Below are 19,338 nucleotides of genomic sequence, written 5' to 3'. Positions count from 1 at the left end.
TTTTTTATTTTAAAACAATTCGGTTTTTTCAAAAACAAAACAAAATTATTTGTAATTGGTATTCATTTGAAATTAGTTTGCGACAAGTATGATCACTATTTTGTTAATCAGAGTAGGAGTTATTTCATTTTAACATCAAATTATTACGCGGCTGCATAATATCGGCGTAAGTTTGTGCGATAAAATTCACGTCCGTGAAATATTTTGCCACGATCTACATGCTTGTAAAAATCGTACAATTGTGCAATTATTCAGTAAAGAGCAAATTTATCAGTATGCTTAAAAAAAATTAGATGGAAAAATTTTTATTTTTATCTGGGAATAAATTATTACATATCTTTCAATAAATAGAAATGGTTAGACAGATAAAGACAGAAAAAGGGCGAAAAAGAGAAAAAGGTATGAAGCTACACCTCTGAGATTGGACCTTTGCGGAAGAAGTTTGAATACGGGACGAATACACGGGAGAGTAATCAACAGATTTGCATATGGCTCTAGCTCGTTTCATCGGGCGTTTTCATTAGCGTAGAGCTTTTATCTCAGACTTGGACAGTCTGAAAATTCAATTAAATCCTATCAAGTCTACGGTGCTTCCGTGCCAGCTGTGTATCTTTTCACTCTCGATAAAAGAAAAAATATCATTGAGATTGGAACTATTTTTGTTGGTCTTCTAGAAAAGTCTATCTAAGAAAAGTCAGCTATTTTTTGTAAAAGAGAAATGAGTAATATAAAATATAAAGAATTATGAATAAAAGATGTTATATAAAATTACATTTTGTGTATATTTATTAATTGTATAAGCGATATAATTTTATTTTATAATTTATTAATAAGTGATATAATTTATTAATAAGAGCGATATAATTTTATTTTATAATTTGTGCTTTGCTTTTTATGTAAATCTCTTATTAGAGATTGATTTTTTAAGTCTTTATCAAGAGACACGCTTTTCGATTATGTAAAGGGTCGTTTACATAACATTTCCAATAACCTTTCCCAAGAATAATCAACTATTTATATAAAAATATTTATAAAAATAACTAATTATTCTTGGAAAAGATTATCGGAAATATTATGTAAACCCTTTACATAATTGAAAAATATGTCGCTCTTGATATAAAGATTTTTTAAAAAATTAAATTCTCTAAAAAATATTTAAGAAGTACAAAATAAAATAATATTATTTACAATTAATAGATGTACAAAATGCGATTTCATATGCGTCTTTTATTCATAATTCTCTATATTTTATAATTTTTACTTCTCTTTTGTCAATTCTTTACAATATATGTTTCTATTAATTAATTATTTCAAAACAACATTTTATCTACATTTATTGTTCGATTTATATTATTATTTATTTTAAATTTATGTGATAGTACATATTCGAATAATATCGATGTAATATGACTATACTTAATGTTGACATATAATGAAATAAAAATGCTTTAATTAAATTAGAAATTATTTTGCAATCTTTAAAGCAACAAAAAATATCGTGTAGAATTATACGGAGTAAATAATCATACGACAAATATGAAATAAAATTATAATAAATATTATCGGAATGGAATAAATAATATGAAGAGAAAAACATTCGCACGAACACAAATTATATTATTTTTGCGAATTTACATTGTACAAAGCGAAACTCTTGATGAGACAGCTGTTGCCATGTGTTGCAAATCTAATAGATCTACGTGAAATCCACACACGGAAGACGGAAGGTATCGTAAATATTATCGGCGAGGAACGAGAACCAATATCCCGCCCGGCAATTTCCGAAATCGGAAGCTATTTCCCGAACAGAAACCCGGACTAAAACCACTACTTCCTTTCTCTCTACCCTTCCCTCTTCCTTTCTCTCTCGCTCGAATTTCGCAAATAATATCGCGCAAACCTCATGGAACAAACCTCATTAAATTAGTTTCGGCGAGGTATTAATTGGGTCGCTAATGCGTTATTAAGGACATCGATTGTCACAGGAATTTCGCCAACGACGACGTAATATCCCAAAGTTCGGCGAATCAAATGCAATAAATTTAACCTTAAGATTGTAGTTTAATCTCGCGTTCACATTCTAAAATAATAAGAGGCATTAAAGATACTAAATCGATTTTTATTTGTAAATTTGTATAATTTTTATTCTTGTTTGTGTCTAAAAAAATTCTTTTTATTTTTGTATTCCATTTTTCAATTACCAACATAATCGTATAAGTAAAATAGTCAGTTTCATTATTTTTATTATATTTATTATATTTTTTGTATTGTAGTTTAAAATATAAGTATTTATTATTATATACTATTCTATTTTATTTAATTTTCTTATTATGATTTATTAAATTAGAATTTTTTATTAAAATTTTTTCATCTTATATTATTTTACTTCATTTTCTTGTTTTATTGTATTCTCTAAATTTCGAAATTCTATCCTTAAAATATATCGGAGTACATAGAATCTTCTTAAACTGAAACCTTTGTGCTAGTAATTTGAAAGATGAATTTAACGGAAAAAACGAGCTAGAACATAGCAACAAGAGTAAATTAAGGAACTCGCGTAACAAATGTAAATACGTCAGTAACTGTGGTGATGCTAAGCAGACGCTCAAGAGAGGAAGGTGAGAACTTAATTTCGCCACGAAACAGAATTGCGCTATAACTCCGTCGCTGGCACGCGACTTGACCCTCACCACGCGAGGAATAATTAGGTAAACATTATTTTCCCACACGATATACACACATTGAGATTGCCTGGAACTTGGAACAGTTAAATCTAATTTTCCACTACGACAAATACACCAAAAATAGCGTAAAAAAAAAAATCTACCGAATTTCAACTTCAAAATTTTTATAAAGCACACACGTTTAAAGAAGAAAATACTTATTTTATATTTTCTTGAAAAATTATTATATATATCAAATATAACATATATTGCTTTAAATGTATGTGTGTGAATATAAAATAAACCGAAAATTTCTTTCATGAAAAAATTTTACAAAAGATTAATTAATAATCAATCAAGGATTATTTGCTACAAGAAGCTACAAACATAATTACAAAAAGAATAAAACAAACCATCGGACAAATTTCTTTTTTGCCCAAATAAACGTTGATTGAGTCAACTACATATAACGAAATACAAGCGTAACGCTTGAAGGGATTGCAATGTTTGCAAAGCAGATTAATACACGTCCAATTTCGCTTTTTAATCGAGAATTTAATTTACAATAGCATTGTCGCCTATATCCGACAACCGCAGTCGCAACAAAACGTCTGCTTGAAAACTCCTTCCAGATGGGATGTTTTCTCAATATATTTGCGTTCCCAAAGAGTTCGATCGATTAAAATCAATAGCTAATTGCGAACAAAATATCAAGAAAAATATTGCAGTCTGCAAATAATTAGTATACAATTCTCGCTCCATCGCACAATAATTTTTTTTGTTGTGAAATAATGCTTTTTTTGTAGAGTATATAAATATATATACATATATGATTGAAAAGAGAACGGAATAGCATTACTTTTCTGTTTTTGTCGCACGGACATCTTCACTATTTAATTTTCAAAACTAAATAGCTCAATTGTAAATTTACTCGCCGACAAACTCTCGACAAGGCGAAGACAAACGCAATTTCAGTTTCCCGAGAAACATTGATAGACGCATAGTTCGTCTAGTATATACAATACAAGCGTATCACGTTCTCGTGCGGTTCTACCTTTCGGTAAGAAAGCTCCGCGATTCGATATAACGATAAGTTACGCTCGAAATCACTTCACCGCGAGGTAAATGGAAGTCTGATTAGGCATCTGCACAAACTTCCTTCGCTTCAAACTTTCAGAAAGCGATATTTGTATTGAGAAGACTTGCACTGAGAACAAACACGACTGATTTGTTCTAGCTTTTAGTATCGAGATGAAAAATTTGTGCAAATGTAAAAAGCAAATAAAGCAATATCATTTTGGAAGAATCATTCCCATTATTATCTATTGGATATTTAATTTTTTATACTAGATATCAATATACAGGGTGTTCTTAAATTCGGGATAAATATTTTAATGACAAATTCTTTGTAACATTTTAAGACGAAAATTCTAATACGAAAATGTCGAGGCTATAATAGTTTTCAAATGGGAAAAGTTTAAAGATCACGAATGACAGGGCTAAAGTTTCGCGCGCTCAGGGTTGGCAAAATGGCTAATAATAAAGATGCTTCCTTGAATCGAATGCTTTTGATATTGGTGAAATTATTGTGAAAATATCCAAGAATTAAAAATCGTGATCTTTAAGCTTTTCTCATTTGAAAACGATTAAAAGTCTCGACATTTTCGTATTAGAATTTTCCTCTTAAAATGTTACAAAGAATTTATCATTAAAATATTTATCGTGAATTTAGGAACACCCTGTATATTTACATTCTTCAATTTTCCTATTTTTTTTCTATATTATATATATATATATATATATATATATATATATATAAATTTAAATTTTGTATTTTAATTTTTATATATCAATTTATATATGTATCTTCTGCTCTTATATATGTAATATACAATGCATACATATATATATATATATATATATATATATATATATCAATTCATACATGATTAATGTAAAAAATTTATATATATATAACATGTAATATCTTTTCATGATAATTTTTTATTATATTTTATTTATAGTAATTTTTCGTTAGCCAACAATTTAAGAAGCTATTTTTTAATATCTCCTAAATATATTCAAAAAAATTCAGTTTTTGTCCGTGTAGATGCACTATTGTGCCACCACTATCATCCCCGATCGAAGCTATGCGAGGTTAAGGGCGCTCGTGCATCAGTGCCGCGCAAGCGGTTGCATGCCCGTAAAAAGCGGTAGTTTAGATAGAATCTCGAGGAGGGAGAAAGAGAGAGACAGAAAGAGAGAGAGAAAGAGAGACGATATGTGGCAACAAAAGTGGTGGCAAGGTCCATCGTGTATAAACGACGCGTGCAATGAGCTCTGACAGTCGTGACCGAGACCGAGACCGTCGCTTCTTCCTTTTTTTTTCCTCCAATGCATATTTCCAGTTCAAAAAGAATAATGCATCTAGAAAAAATAAAAAAAATTCTCATACTTAAACATTTCTTAAATATTTAAAAAAAAGTATTAAATAAAAATATATATTTTTCTTATTCTCTTTCTATTTTTTTTTGCTATGGAAGAAGAAAATTAATGGATCTTTTGATATGTTACTCTAGTATTCACTAAGGAATTAATTATTATCGCAAAAATGAGATTGGATAAATTCATTGGATGCGATTTAAATACAGATTAGTTTTTCTGAAAGTTGATCGGAAAGATCTATTAATATCTAGGCAGCCGAATAAATTATTTTTCAGACTCAAGCTCAAAATATCCATGATACAAATTATATAGTTCTTGAAAAATTAAAAGATTGTAGCCAAATTTTATATGATATATATAAATATAAAATATATAACTATTATATATGTAACTAATATATATATGTAAATATAATAATATAATGTACAAATACATATTATAAAACATATTGTAATATAAAATATAAAATATACGTTATGTATTAAATGCATAAAATTTTACGTATTATTATTTTAAAATTTTATGTATTATATATAAAAATTTATCATATTAAAAAAAATTAGCCTTTTTATTGTATAAGAGATGATTAATTTTATAAATTGCAAAGAAGCCTTACTTTTCATAAAAAAATTAAATTTATGAAAAAAGAATACATTACACACACATTTCCATACATAATATTTTATAACAGCATTAATTGTTATATGAAATAGAATGAAAAAATTCATTTATTACGAAATGATGGCTTATATGACGCAAAAACAATATGAAAGCTCACAAAAGTGTTTCTAGCTGCTTCAATAATGGGTATAATGCCGTTGTATTTTATATAAATCACATATGAATGTGTCCTAGCAACTTTTTCGCAGGGAGCAAGCAGTGCTTTTTGTGTCACACGACGTGATAAACGACGTAAAACACGGTCAGTACGGAACTTCCAATTTTCCAGCAGCCAGCCAGGGACTTGGCACGGTACAGATGTCGGAGTTCCCTCCAAGCGAGACTGTAGTTATCGATGAGCAGAGTGTGTAGAACAATGCCGAAACTGGTAGAAAAAGGAGAAGGGGAAAGCAGAAAGAAAAAGAAGACTTAACAGAAAGCCATCTTCATAACGCAAAATAATTCTAACATTTTTTCCAGTTAAACAAAGATTTATCAAAATAAAATAAAGCAAATGTAAAAATAGAACAAAAAATACATATATATTATATTTAGTAAAACAATAAATAACTTATTAATAAATAATCATAATAAAATTTTTAAAATAAAATGTAAACAAAAATTTATTTATCATGTATATTAATATATATTTCTAAAATTTATTAAAGTTTTAATCTAATTTAATGTAATCTAGTTTTATCTTTTAACACTGCTCTAATTGATTCTACACAATCGCTCTTTTTCTCGTGAAACGCATATTGGATAATGAATTTTTCCGTAAACGTGAATAGTGAATACCACGGAGAAAACCATCAGCGACAATACAGTAGCAATGTTCTCATTCCGCATTCTTTGTTCACTCTTCATGAATAAAAGAGAAATGAATTTCGTTCGGCTGTTTTTATTGTTTATTTGTTTTATTATTTATCCGAGAAAAAAGAAAAAAGAATAAAGGTGCTAAAATTTCGTTTTTTGAAAGAGAGAGATGGATTTCGAATAAAAATGTCATTAAATAATATTATTAGATAATATTTCCATGTCTCTTTATTTTACTAAATAACTAGGTTCTTAAATTAAAATTCCATTAAAATAATACATCACCAAAATAATATATCTAAAATCCTTCTAAAGACCATTTGATCTCTAGAAACATAAAAATTAATTACTGAATAATTTTTTGTACTGTAACAAAAAATTATTTTTATTAAAAATTATGTTACATCGTGAAAAATTAGCTGTTTCACTCTCATAAACGCGGGGAAAATTCCCGTGTCCCACTGTTTGCCGACAAATAAACGCGTGAGACGTAAGACAAATAACCGAAGGACGTTTCTGTCATGGAGCAAGAGTGAGAGGAAAAGAGAGAAAAGAGATGCGTTCCGTTCTCACATCCATCGCGTGTCAAGTTCAATAGATCGCCATTGGTTGGCTTGTTTGCCAGCGCAGTCAGCCAAAAGGAGAACTAGCAAAAATTGGCTCGTGTGCAACCTTAACCTTTGACCGCCAAAGCTTTTTCGCGGCCATCGCGAATCGCCGTTAGCGACGCCGTCGCGACGCGCCGAATTTATCGTTTTATTATCGTCGCGAAACTCATCGTTTCCTTTTTCGCGATATGCATTTCGAGATAACGGCTGTGCGATTATCGATATAAATCGTGCGGCCGTGAACGCTTTATTTCTGTGTCATACTGGTGGTTAAAATCGCGTGTCACCCTCAGTGGTTCACGACAAATTCGCAAATTCTATTCTATTGAAATATTATTGTTGTAAAACAAAATCGAAATGTATTTCCTTCTATTTCATGCGGAATATGCATTTATTTTTTATTCTATATTCACAAAACAATTTTTATTTCATGAAATAAATTTATTTTTAAGAATTTAATTTTTTTTTAATATAAAATTCAAATCTCCTATTTTGATAAACTAATAAAATAAATTAATAAAATTTCTAATAAAATAAATTAGAAATGAACCTGAAATATCGAGATTTAAAAGAAAAAAATTGGTAATGATAGAAAGATTTTTATACATCTTAAAAAAATTAAATGTAAAAAAATTTTTTAAATACTATGTCTCCGTAATTATATTTTTGTTATCTATAAAAATTGACCTAGTTTTTAATCAAATCGAAGAGGAAAACTTTGCGCGAATATTGTCGCGAGTGCTCTTGAGTGAATTTTGAATGATGAGACTCAAATACTGCAACAGAATGAATCGATTGCATTGATTTTAGACAAACACGAAGCGCAAACTATAGTAGTAATTGCGGATGAAGCCTCTTTGACGCTGTAACGTCCGAAATTGCACGTGTAACGAGCAAAACTATTGTTGACACAAATCATCACACTAAATAAATTGTTACGTTAAACATGGTATTATTAAGTAAATGGTCATATATGTATATTAAATAGATTGTTCAATTAAGTAAATTGTTACATTAAAATAATCATATAAAATAATATACCGCACTATGCGAATCATTAACTTAAATAAATCATTAATTAATAACTTAACATATTTATTTAATCTTTGTTATTTTAAATAAATTTTTACGTAAAATAAATAATATTTTTGTCAATGATTTTTGCGGAAGAAAAATTGAGAAAGAAAAAATGGAGAGAGAGAAAGAGAGAGGGGGAGAGAGAGAGAAAGAGAGAGAGAAAGATTCGGAAAAAATTAAATTATTCAAAAAATTCTTCTTTGAAGTAAAAAACCAAATATTAAGGTACATTCTTAACACATGTTAAAAGTCACACATCTCAGGTGGACATAAATTGGCATTAATTAATGCGTATGCAGTAATGCACGATTATTTCGCAAAATGTCCGCGTCAGTTGACAGTTTCTGCCCGTTCTACTGTTCTCCATTGTACGTCGCGTCCTATTGTTCTTCTTTATCGTTCAAAAGCTAATTATAATCGCCCTTTGTTAAGCGTATAATACGGGAATCTGCAGTACGGCAATACACAGAATTTGCATAGCCGCAACACAAACAAAATTTACTTATGCACGCGCCCGCGCATGAATTACATGCTCGATTGATCGATTTCCTTTTTTGCGCCAAATATTTCAATAATGCAAAATTAAATCCCGAATAAAATCAAGAGCGCACGAGATTTGTTTCGCTTATTCGTGACGTTTTAAGTTTATGGAAAATTCAACGATCCAGAATAAATAGCAAAATAAATAATGATATAGTTAGCATTGTTTTATTATCGCACGTTTTATTATTGCAGTCTAATAATCGCTTATTTATACCAGTCCTCATTACGATTTTAGTATAATGAGTATTACGAATATTAATCTAAATTAAGGCTAAATAAACTCAACTAATTGAATCTGAATATCTATATTGATTTTGCGAAGTAGTTAATAATACAATTAATAAAGTAAAAAAAATTTAATTCATTAAAATAATCAAATATAAAAAAGGTAAAAAGCTAAAAAAAACAATTATTAACTTGCTATTTAAAACAAAAAAAAACAGATACAAACAAAATAAAACTATTACATCTAAAAAAATAAAAACTTAAAAAATATAAATCTAAAATAAAATATATATTTGATTGATAATTTCATATCTTTGTTTTCTTTATTTTCATTTTTATTTTCATTTCATTGTCATAAATGTTTGATTAATAAATTGTCTATAATTCTCAAGATTTGATTTAGTTAATGTAGATTTTTATTAGGATGCTGTAATTATATAGATTTTTGTTATCGGAAAGCTTATTTGCGCGAAAACAGTGGACAAATATACTGAATAAAACTTGATTAATAGCTGTTACTAATTGGTTTATTTGTTTGGAAATATCACTGTCTACGCTGCAGGATGTTCTTTGCTTTTTGATTTTCACTATATGCACGCTCAATGGTAATTTATTTGCAACTGTTGCGTGTTTATTTTATGGAGTACACTTTTAATGAAACGTTGCTTCTGCTAATGGTTAATAAGCAATTTATCAAAGTATGTGTTTATCAAGGAAGAATTTATATAAGTTAAATGAAACGTATTTCAATGGAGATGTAGAATTGGGTAAGATATATTACAAAATGGGAACCTCTTATTAATATTTATAAAGAAAAAATAAGCACAGAAATTAAAACGCTAAAAAAAATTCAAAATTAATAATTACAAAATAATTATTATCATCAGAAAAAAATAATCAATATATTAATCAATATATTAATTAATTATAAGTGTAAACGTAAAGAAAATAAAATTATAAAATGTTCAGAAAATAAAATTAATATTAAGTAAAATAATTAATTGGAAAATCATTTCGATAATCTCAAGTATTATACGATCTATTTTACATATGTATATTAAAATTGTATAATTGTTGTACGATAGAAGGAGGAAAAAGAGTTATCTGCTGCACAATATTTCTGTATGCTAAAGCAATAATGTAATAAAGAGTTTGAAAAAGAATTTGCCTTCGTAAATTCTGAATGGATACAATGCGAGGTATTCCAAAGGTAACCCCAGTGAGGTATTTCATTGCGCGCACAAAGCAGATAGTATCAAGCGGTAAGCACGGAGTAGCAAATCGTAATCCATGTCGGAATATGCAAATGGCTCTTCTTTGCCGTTACACTGCGAAGCGCAGCTCGGTTGACTGGCTGGCTGGCTTTTCCTTCGCTTCATAGATGGAAATCCTTTTGAGAAGTAGCTACCCTTTGTAACTCATAATTTTAATCAGTAATCGCGCATCAGGTTGCTTGACTTGTATCAAAGTGTGTACTTCATGCCAATATTCGTAACAATTCTCGTGAGTCAGATATATAAATGAAGCATGTTAACTAATTGTGTTCGTTCGTTCGTTTTATTTTCATTCTTATTTCACTTTACGTCTTATTTTATATTTAAATTATTGGTAGATAATTTTCATCTTTTAACTTATTTTTAAGAAATTATTTGCACAACTTTGAATTATATATTCAACTGTTACATTTATTTTTATATTAAGTTGTTATATTTTGCATTTTTATTTTTATTCTTATTTTCAAATAATAAAATTATATGAGGTGATATTTGTTATCGTATATCAGAATATTTTAAAGTTTCTTCTTATCATTTGTAGCACGACCCTGAAATATTTATATTGATATCTTCACACAGGTACACATAATTGATATCGATAGAACATTCATGGAAATGTAATAATATAGTGTCGTTTTTATGCGCAGGATAAACTCAAAGATAAATTTCCCGTTATGGTCGATTTAAGCTTCGTGTGTCACGCCATTACTCTTTCATGACACGCGCGTGGAACGTAAGGATTACACATACTTTCTGATATCTGCCATTGAGAAAAATATTTTCTAATAAGAAAATCAACTGTCATAAAAGAAATTTTTTATCATTTTTTAATGATTATTAAACACTATAATTTGTCTAAAAAATTATATTGTATCATTAATATTCTACAAAATCATTGTGAAATCATTATGTTGTTTCATTTATCCCTAATAGCATTTAACATTATAAAATATTAAAATAATAAAATGAATTTTTTATATCTATATCTATAAATTCTTTGATAATATTCATTTTTTAATTTTTTTTATAGACAACAAATATATGTAAATGTATTAAATTTATAATAAATTTATGTGTACAAATATATTACATATGTACATTTAAAAAAAATCGACTTCAACTAAATAAATTTTCAAATCAATTAATCAAAGAATTTATAGATAAAAGTTAGTTTTCTAAAACATCTTGTGTGAATGAGAAATAATGTTGAGATACACAAAAGAGCCTGCGCAAGATTGGTTTCCTGTACCTTTTAGCGTCTTTCATTTTCGACACAAGTGAGACCAGGCACTATAATGGCGCTTCTATAATCATGTTCGTTCTCTTGAGTTAGAACGAACGGTTTCGTGCAGTGAATGTGTAGCCTTTCGCTTCCGCTGGAAGCTTTCGGTGCAGGAAAGCTTTAGGAAACCGGAAACTCGTTGTTCGCCCTTGACTGAATCGAACGAAGTCGTATTCTCGTCCACGGCCAAAGATCATCGGTTATCTTTTTCTTTTCTCTTTCTCTCTCACAAAAGTGCGCTCTAAATATTCTGCTATTTTTATTTCACATCGGATTTTATCGATTGCTGTATTTTTGTTGCAATACAATTCATCCAAACGGAAACAAGAAAACGAAATGAAGAAAATTGTAGTAGTTGAAGTATCTATTAGTGACTTTATATCACTTTTTAACCAGTATTTATCTAATTTTATATATTTTTAAAGTTTATATTAATTTTTATTTTAAAAATTTTATTTAAAAAATGTAAGAGATAATAAATTTAATATTTCTGAAATTTTTACCTGCTCTTATCAGAAATTATTTTAAACTGATATTACACATTACTCAACATTCTAAATTAATAAATTTTTATATTATTTAATGTGTGTGTACAAAATATTGATATAATTAAATGTGTATGTAATGTGAAAACGATTTTCCCTAGATTAATAAATTTAATTTATACAGGTAATTTTAATAAAGAGAAACAATTAACGATCTTAAAAATTCTATCTCCTCATATAAATATTATTCAAACGTTATGATGAGAAATCGAGATATCTTGGAAATCATAAGATCGAAATCCATTAGATAGATCTCGAAATCTCGATTTTGCGATTCTTGAAGAAATTCGATACGTAAAAATGAGACGACATCGTAATCTCTGCGGGATTTTTGTGTTTCCATCTACTATCAATCTCGCTTTTTCTTTTCATACGTCGGCACATAGGCTTTGTCCCAGTGGCGTGTGCTCGGTTTCCAAAGGGGGTATAAATTGTCGGTCCTAAGATACGATCCTCGAATCGAATCGGAAAGACCTAGTTCTGCTGTTAACCGAGACGTAGATAGGTTGCGAAAAAGTAGAGAAAAAAGAACAGAGTGAGACAGCAAGCTTTCGGCGAAATATTTATGAGAGGGTTGCTGATTGTTAAGATACGCTAAGAGCGAAATTTCCGTTCTCGCTTTAGCACAATTGAGGTCTTGAAAATTTCAGTGGACTATCAATGTGAATTATCGATGTTTATCGTGCTCGAATTCGGGATTTTAATTCGCATTTTATGTATTTCAACATTGCTCTTAATATAAATCAATATGTAGTCCAATTAATGTTAATCTATGTTATATTAAATTAATATGACGGCTATTATTTATTAACATCATTGTCAATGTTATTGATATTACACTTAATAATATGGGATATAGATACTAACAATTATTTAATAATTTAATAGATGAATATTATTTTAATATCTCTCTATTAATATCATTATCCATATTATTCAAATTGTAATTTAAATCAATCTAGTATCAATTTATATTACATAGATATTAATCTATGTTAATCTATATTTAATACCATAAATTTAATCTTAAAACATCGCATCTATTTAATAAAAAATATTTTAATTTAGATATTATATAATTATTGTTCACATATTTTTGCTAAGCAATTTATATTTCGATACTGTAAATATAAATATACGTGATAAATATATGCATCTCTTTTAACATGACGTTGAAAAATATACTGACTTATTATTGTGACATAAATGAAGTTTCTAAGCGAGCTCATATGTAATATTACATCGGCTATAAATAAGACTCATTCAAAAACACAGAGACGGAAATAAATCTTTATTTCCAGCCTTTATTATGTATATACGAGCACAAGTGTATAGTTACTATCGTTTTTCTGAATTATTTAAGGTTATTGATTGAAAAACGTTTCTCTCTCTTTTAAAACGTTTCTCTCTCTAATACATAATAAAATCTTTATTATAGAGACAATTTCAAAAATTTCGAAAAGTGAATAACGAAAAATTTTAATAATAGAAAAAATATCCAATTTTTTTATTTGTTTAATATTATATTTGATTTCATATTTTTCATTTTTTTAATATTATATTTATAATTTCATTATTATGTATTTTGTATTTTATTATATGTTATATTTGCTGTTGCTGATTTTACTATTTTACTATTTTAGTATTACTCTTATTATTCATACACATATACATATATTCTTTATCATATATATTTTTGACACACACACACACACATATTATATATATTCCACAATAAAATAAAATAATTTTATTCTTTCCAATCATAAAAATTTCGATATATCCTGATCCTGAATATCCCTATCCTGAATCTCTAAAAGGAGGTCCATGTGTTTCGGCAAGTAGATTACGACAGATTACGCAAAGTCATACTGAGATGTTATCCCACGTAAGGATTGGTCGAGTCTTACCCTAAAGGAGCAAGGCTTCAAGGCCATAGGCCAGAAATAGCACTAACTGACATTGCAATAACTTTGCTAGCTGAGACTTAATGTGTGCGATAGGAAAATCGATAGACACATTATTAATATATAATCGTAACCTTCGTTGACTAACAATGTTACGCGCGTGCGATTAACGTCAGATTTTTGTACATTGTTTTCTATATACGCTTTTGGCAAAGATTCATTAAAAAACATTCTTTGTAAATTCTGAATACCGCTAATTAATTTTCAGGAATCAATCGCGCATGTATCATAAATATAAATGTAATAAAATAAAAAAATATCTTCTTACAAAACGGTAAACGACATATACCAAATACACAACAAACTATGTAAACTTGTATAAACAAATAAAAATTAAAAAAATTAAAATAAACATACTTATATACTGGCAAATTTAATAGGAAAAAAATTTCTCAGCGATCAATGCGTAACAGCAGAGTTGACGACGCAGAAGCTGTGTGCATTGATCTGTAACATATAAAAACTATATAAATTATAGCAGCGCCTAAATCAATTAATATTTCAAAAAATTATTATTGTACGCATTGAATATATAATTCGATGTATACAATATTAAATTTAATTTAAGACATTTAATAGAATAATTAAATAATTTCCAGAAAAATTTTACTCTTAAATATATATATAAAAACGTTTAAACAATATATATAAAAATCTTTTTTTCTCTAATTTTTTTTAAACCATTAAAATAAGTGGGATAACAATTAATAAAAAAAAGTAATACACAAATGATAAATTCATCTTAAAGTTGCTTCGCTGTCGCTCAATGTCCCAGGCCTGTTTCTTTTCTCTTTTCTTGTCAAAATGTTGATTCATACGCGCGATACTTTAAATACGGCACTCCCGCATTTAAACGTGTGATATTTTAATCGGCAGTCCCGAACTCATACGCACAATACTTTGTACCCCACGATAATTAATTACGATGAAAAATGATCGATCGGAAACGTTAAAAAAACCGTTTGAATACTTAGCTTCCCCTTCAGGATAAACTTTCCGAGTAACGAGCCCTCCCACCAACGTCAAAGTATACCCAATAGGAAGGGAAATTTCATTGGCAAAAAGAAGTATTCCAAAAAATGAGCGTCGAAATCTAATTTTGTCTCCTCGCCGCTATAAAATATTATCATAATTATAATAGAAATTATAAAATATATTATAAAATTATATAATATACATCTTGAACATTTCGATTAAAATATAATAAAATTAATAAAATTAATAAAGACAGTGCTCGATTATTTGAATTACTTCGATAGATGCAAGTTAATTACGATGTAATGATATATTTGCATACAAGAAATGTATACAAATCATTAAAAAAATTATTATCGCTTGTAAATATACTGTGTAATGCATGTAAAGGATAATATTTATAATTCCCTTCATCTATTTTTCAATTTTTACTTCGAATGAATAAGTTAAGTAAATATTTCGGTAAATAGTAGATGCCTTGAAATGTTTACGAATCTTTGAAAATTTGAATCATAAACGATTAATATTTCCGCGTAGTTCCAACATGAATAAAGAAATGTAAATTTATATACAAAATAAAATAAAAAGTTGTTTAAATAAATTGGCTCAAATATCACTTAATAATTGTACATATATTAATATTAACTTTAAAAAGATCTTTTCCCACGCTAATTTCAATTTTACAGTTTGATGCGTATGTATGATATTTTCAGTGCAATGCTAACGAAAAAATAAAAAAGGATAAGTAATTTTCCCGAAAGTTCACGTATCAAATCGAAAGATAACAGGGTCATTGGCAAATATCCAAAGTCAAACATACGCTGATATGAGATTTATATCGTAGTACGAGAGGAAGCAGGATCGAATTGTCAACAGAGAACTATATGAGTAACTCGCGCGAGATAAACGCAATGAAAATCAGGTCATCCGCGAGCGAATGAGAATTAACGACAAAATCGCTAATAACGCTTCGCCCTCTTCCATTATTTTTCTTTTTGAAAACCAGGATGATACCTAAGAATATGGCTTGGAAAGATTAATATTTCGTTTTGTTTAAAAACTTACCCAGAATATAAAGTAAGGAGTTACGTCAGTATACTTAGATATCCTCATACGCCACATCTCTTTATTAATAGCACAATTTCCATCTATATAAATAATTTCACGAATTTGATAAAAATTATAATTTTATTTAAATTTTGTTTTATAAATTTATTTTTTATTTCCTTTTCTATATACTTTTATAACAAATGACAATGATAAAATATTTTTCCCCCTATTAGAATAATTGCTAAAAAGAGTTGATTAATGAGTATTTACAGACGAAGAAGAAATCAGACGAGAAAAGTCATGCTCTCAAAACGAATCAACATTGCAAGAACGGATATTCCGCATTGGCGTAAAAATCGCGAAACAAGTAGTAGGCGGCATAAACTTTAACGGTGAAATTGCTGTTCCTTTCCTTCTCAGAAAAAATCGATAATTTTTCCTACATTCTAGTAAAAAATCAAAGCTCTTATAATCGCAATAATAATTATAAAACGATTAATTATAATAATTATAAAACATACCTCTCCCGGAAGAAAAACAATAATAAAGAGTATATGGAAATAATTAATCTTATCCATGTGTTTAATTATTCACTAAGATAGTTTATAAAAAAAAGTTTGTAAAAATGATTTATTTTATACATGTATTTAAAGAATTTTATATATATAAAATTCATTACTCTTCAAAATAAAAGATTTTAAACTCTGCCCCCCCCCCCCTCTCTCTCTCTCACTCTCTTTTTCTTCTCTTTCTCTTTCATATATATAAAATAAATTTTTTTAAACAATTTTTATATATAAATTTATATAAATTCAACTTATATTCTTTATATACTTATATTTAATTGTAATATTATTTCTAATTATTATTACCATGAAAATATTGAAAGCATAAACAATTGGAATACATCATGAAACGTATGATCGAGCAACGATAAGAGAAACTTGATGGAGATAAGAGACAGTGAAGAATTCAAATAAAACTATGAACAGAAAATGAAACGTCAATTCTACGCTTTTTGCAATCAGGCCGTTCCACTCTATTTATTCTCGACGCATTTCTTCGTTCCCCGTTTCTCTCTTTTCCGATATTTTTTCTCACATGTTTATACCTCACTACAATTGCATAATACACAAATGAACAAAGAACTTAAATATTTGAATGTATTTAGAAAATCTCTAAACAATATTCATATCTTGAATATTTAATTTATATAATTTATAAGTAATCATTATAGAAATACAGTAAAATAAAAGGGGAGAACATCAATAATTATAGTACAATAATTATAATAATTAATAAAAATAAAATGTATAATGAATAAAGTGTAATAATAAAAAGGTTGTTAATTAATAAATAATTTCTTTGTCATTATGAAATGTTTAAATTTAAAAAATATTTGACTAAACTTTTATTATGTGGAAATGTCAAAATCATTCATCGTAATTTGTAATAGTATTGATGAAAAATATATTATAGTATTAGAGACAATTCTTGTAAAATAATTTTATAAATAAAAAATTTATAAAAAAAATCGTTAGATTTTTTAGAGTTTGCAGCTGCATCCAAGCAAAAAATATATCTGAGAGATTTGATCTATAGATCTATAAATATGATTTAACACAATCGGAAGTACAATAAGTATAGAAAATTGTGTATATGTGTGTAAGATAGAAAAAGAAAGAGAGAGAATAGAGAGAGAGAAAGCAGAATGCATAAAAGACGACGCTGATTTCTTAATTACATTTTCGCTATTCTCTTTTTCTTGCTCTAAACTTTCTCTCGCGCTTTTCTATCATCTGACTATTTTACGCACACCTGTAATATTAAATATTGAGAGAGCGGTTATCATTCGTAAGTTTCGCGTTTACGAGAAATTTCGCTTCCCGAGAGAATTCCACGTTTCCAACGAGACTTTTACGAGTGTTATCGAGGAATCTCGTGAGTCGGGACTGCGCTTAACAGAGGGTTTTCCCCGGGGATGTTTATTCCGAAACTGAATCACTGATCAAGACAAGCATCGGAAGTCTCGATCAAGAAAGAAGAGACCGCAAAATATGCAATGTGTATGTGTGTGTGTGTGTGTGTGTGTAAATAAAAAGATCTCTATTTTTTGTAAAATTAATATTTTTTAGAATTTGTAATTTAAAATTTCATTATTAGTTTTTACTCTCTATATGAATATATGCATCTTAAATTTTCCTTTTCTTTAACATTACATTTGTTTATTTCTGAAAGATATTTTATTTTAATACAGTTAATTACATGTAACAGTTTTATATTGCACACGTTAGTAATTTTAATAAATATTTACATTTACTATTATTATTTATATTTACATTTATTTTCAAAATAATCGAAAATTTCAGGTTTTTCGAGAAAAAATTTTTTCCAAAACATAGAGGAATCAAGAAGATTAATAATAATTATACATTTTGATTAATGAGAATTACTTAAAAATTAATGTTTCATTTTTTTCCATTTTATTTAACATAATTATAATTACATATTTCTATAGATATAAGTGTGATTTTACTTAAGAAGAATGAATTGTAAAAATGCATTATACCACAAAACTACGAGTATATTATATTTGGCAACAGGGAATACACTCTCCTTTCCATATAGAAAGCTATAAATATTGAAAATTGAAGTGGACAGAATAGTTTCATCTCACTGTGTATGTGAATCGCAAAGGATTTTCTATTCTCATATAGGGACATCTCGCTCGCTTTCTCCTCTCTCTATCGATTGAGTAAGCGGTCCGTAAGGAAGAAGCAGCCTTAAGGGCGCACGCTCAATGGTGCTAACCTATTTACCTATGTAGACCCGCCGGGACACCACACCGGGTGACTCATTTCCATCGATCCGCTAGCATTTTCTCATTGTGCAACTTCCGCTTTTCTCTCTCTCTCTCTCTCTCCTCCCCTCTCTCTCTCTCTCTCTCTCTCTCTCTCTCTCTCTCTCTCTCTCTTTCACGCGCGCGCGCTCTCTAAGTTTTCTTTTTGTCAATGAGCGAATTCTTAATTAAAGCTCTTTTGAATGGTAAACAAGAGAATTAGCTTAATGTGAATGAAAGATTATATACAAGATGTCTCAGATTAATGTTTCTTTCGTTTACTCATCCCTTAATTGATTGTAATAAATTCTCTTTTAATAATAAAAATTTCTTGATTTTTTAACATCCAATATTTAATATCTTTATACG

The 19,338-nt window shown here is 28.2% G+C and overlaps 1 protein-coding gene and 1 long non-coding RNA gene across 15 annotated transcripts in view; one reads left to right on the top strand and one right to left on the bottom strand.

The window, feature by feature from the left end:
* The window catches only part of LOC145968516 (uncharacterized), a 185,570-nt gene that overhangs the window by 63,444 nt on the left and 102,788 nt on the right, over positions 1 to 19,338 (bottom strand). Inside the window, exon 2 of one of the 8 annotated variants that reach the window (XR_014437767.1) lies at positions 4,702 to 5,090. The exons of 6 other annotated variants lie outside the window; for them this stretch is intronic. This is a non-coding gene — a long non-coding RNA (uncharacterized LOC145968516). Of the gene's footprint in view, positions 1 to 4,701; positions 5,091 to 15,697; positions 16,229 to 19,338 lie in introns of those variants that run through there. One more of the 8 variants, XR_014437765.1, reaches the window with a different exon arrangement.
* Positions 1 to 19,338, top strand: part of LOC145968514 (octopamine receptor beta-1R) — a 75,268-nt gene that overhangs the window by 14,498 nt on the left and 41,432 nt on the right. Inside the window, exon 3 of one of the 7 annotated variants that reach the window (XM_083094037.1) lies at positions 16,403 to 16,640. The exons of the other annotated variants lie outside the window; for them this stretch is intronic. Coding sequence (XP_082950163.1) covers positions 16,403 to 16,563 — 161 coding nt within the window. The 3' untranslated portion in view covers positions 16,564 to 16,640. Of the gene's footprint in view, positions 1 to 16,402; positions 16,641 to 19,338 lie in introns of those variants that run through there. 7 annotated transcript variants of the gene reach the window in all.

Source organism: Camponotus vicinus, unplaced genomic scaffold (genome assembly GCF_025532165.1).
Source record: "Camponotus vicinus isolate PSW18456_S1 unplaced genomic scaffold, iyCamVici1.0 SCAF_3, whole genome shotgun sequence".
Taxonomy (NCBI): domain Eukaryota; kingdom Metazoa; phylum Arthropoda; class Insecta; order Hymenoptera; family Formicidae; genus Camponotus; species Camponotus vicinus.
This window is presented reverse-complemented; position numbering and strand designations above follow the sequence as displayed.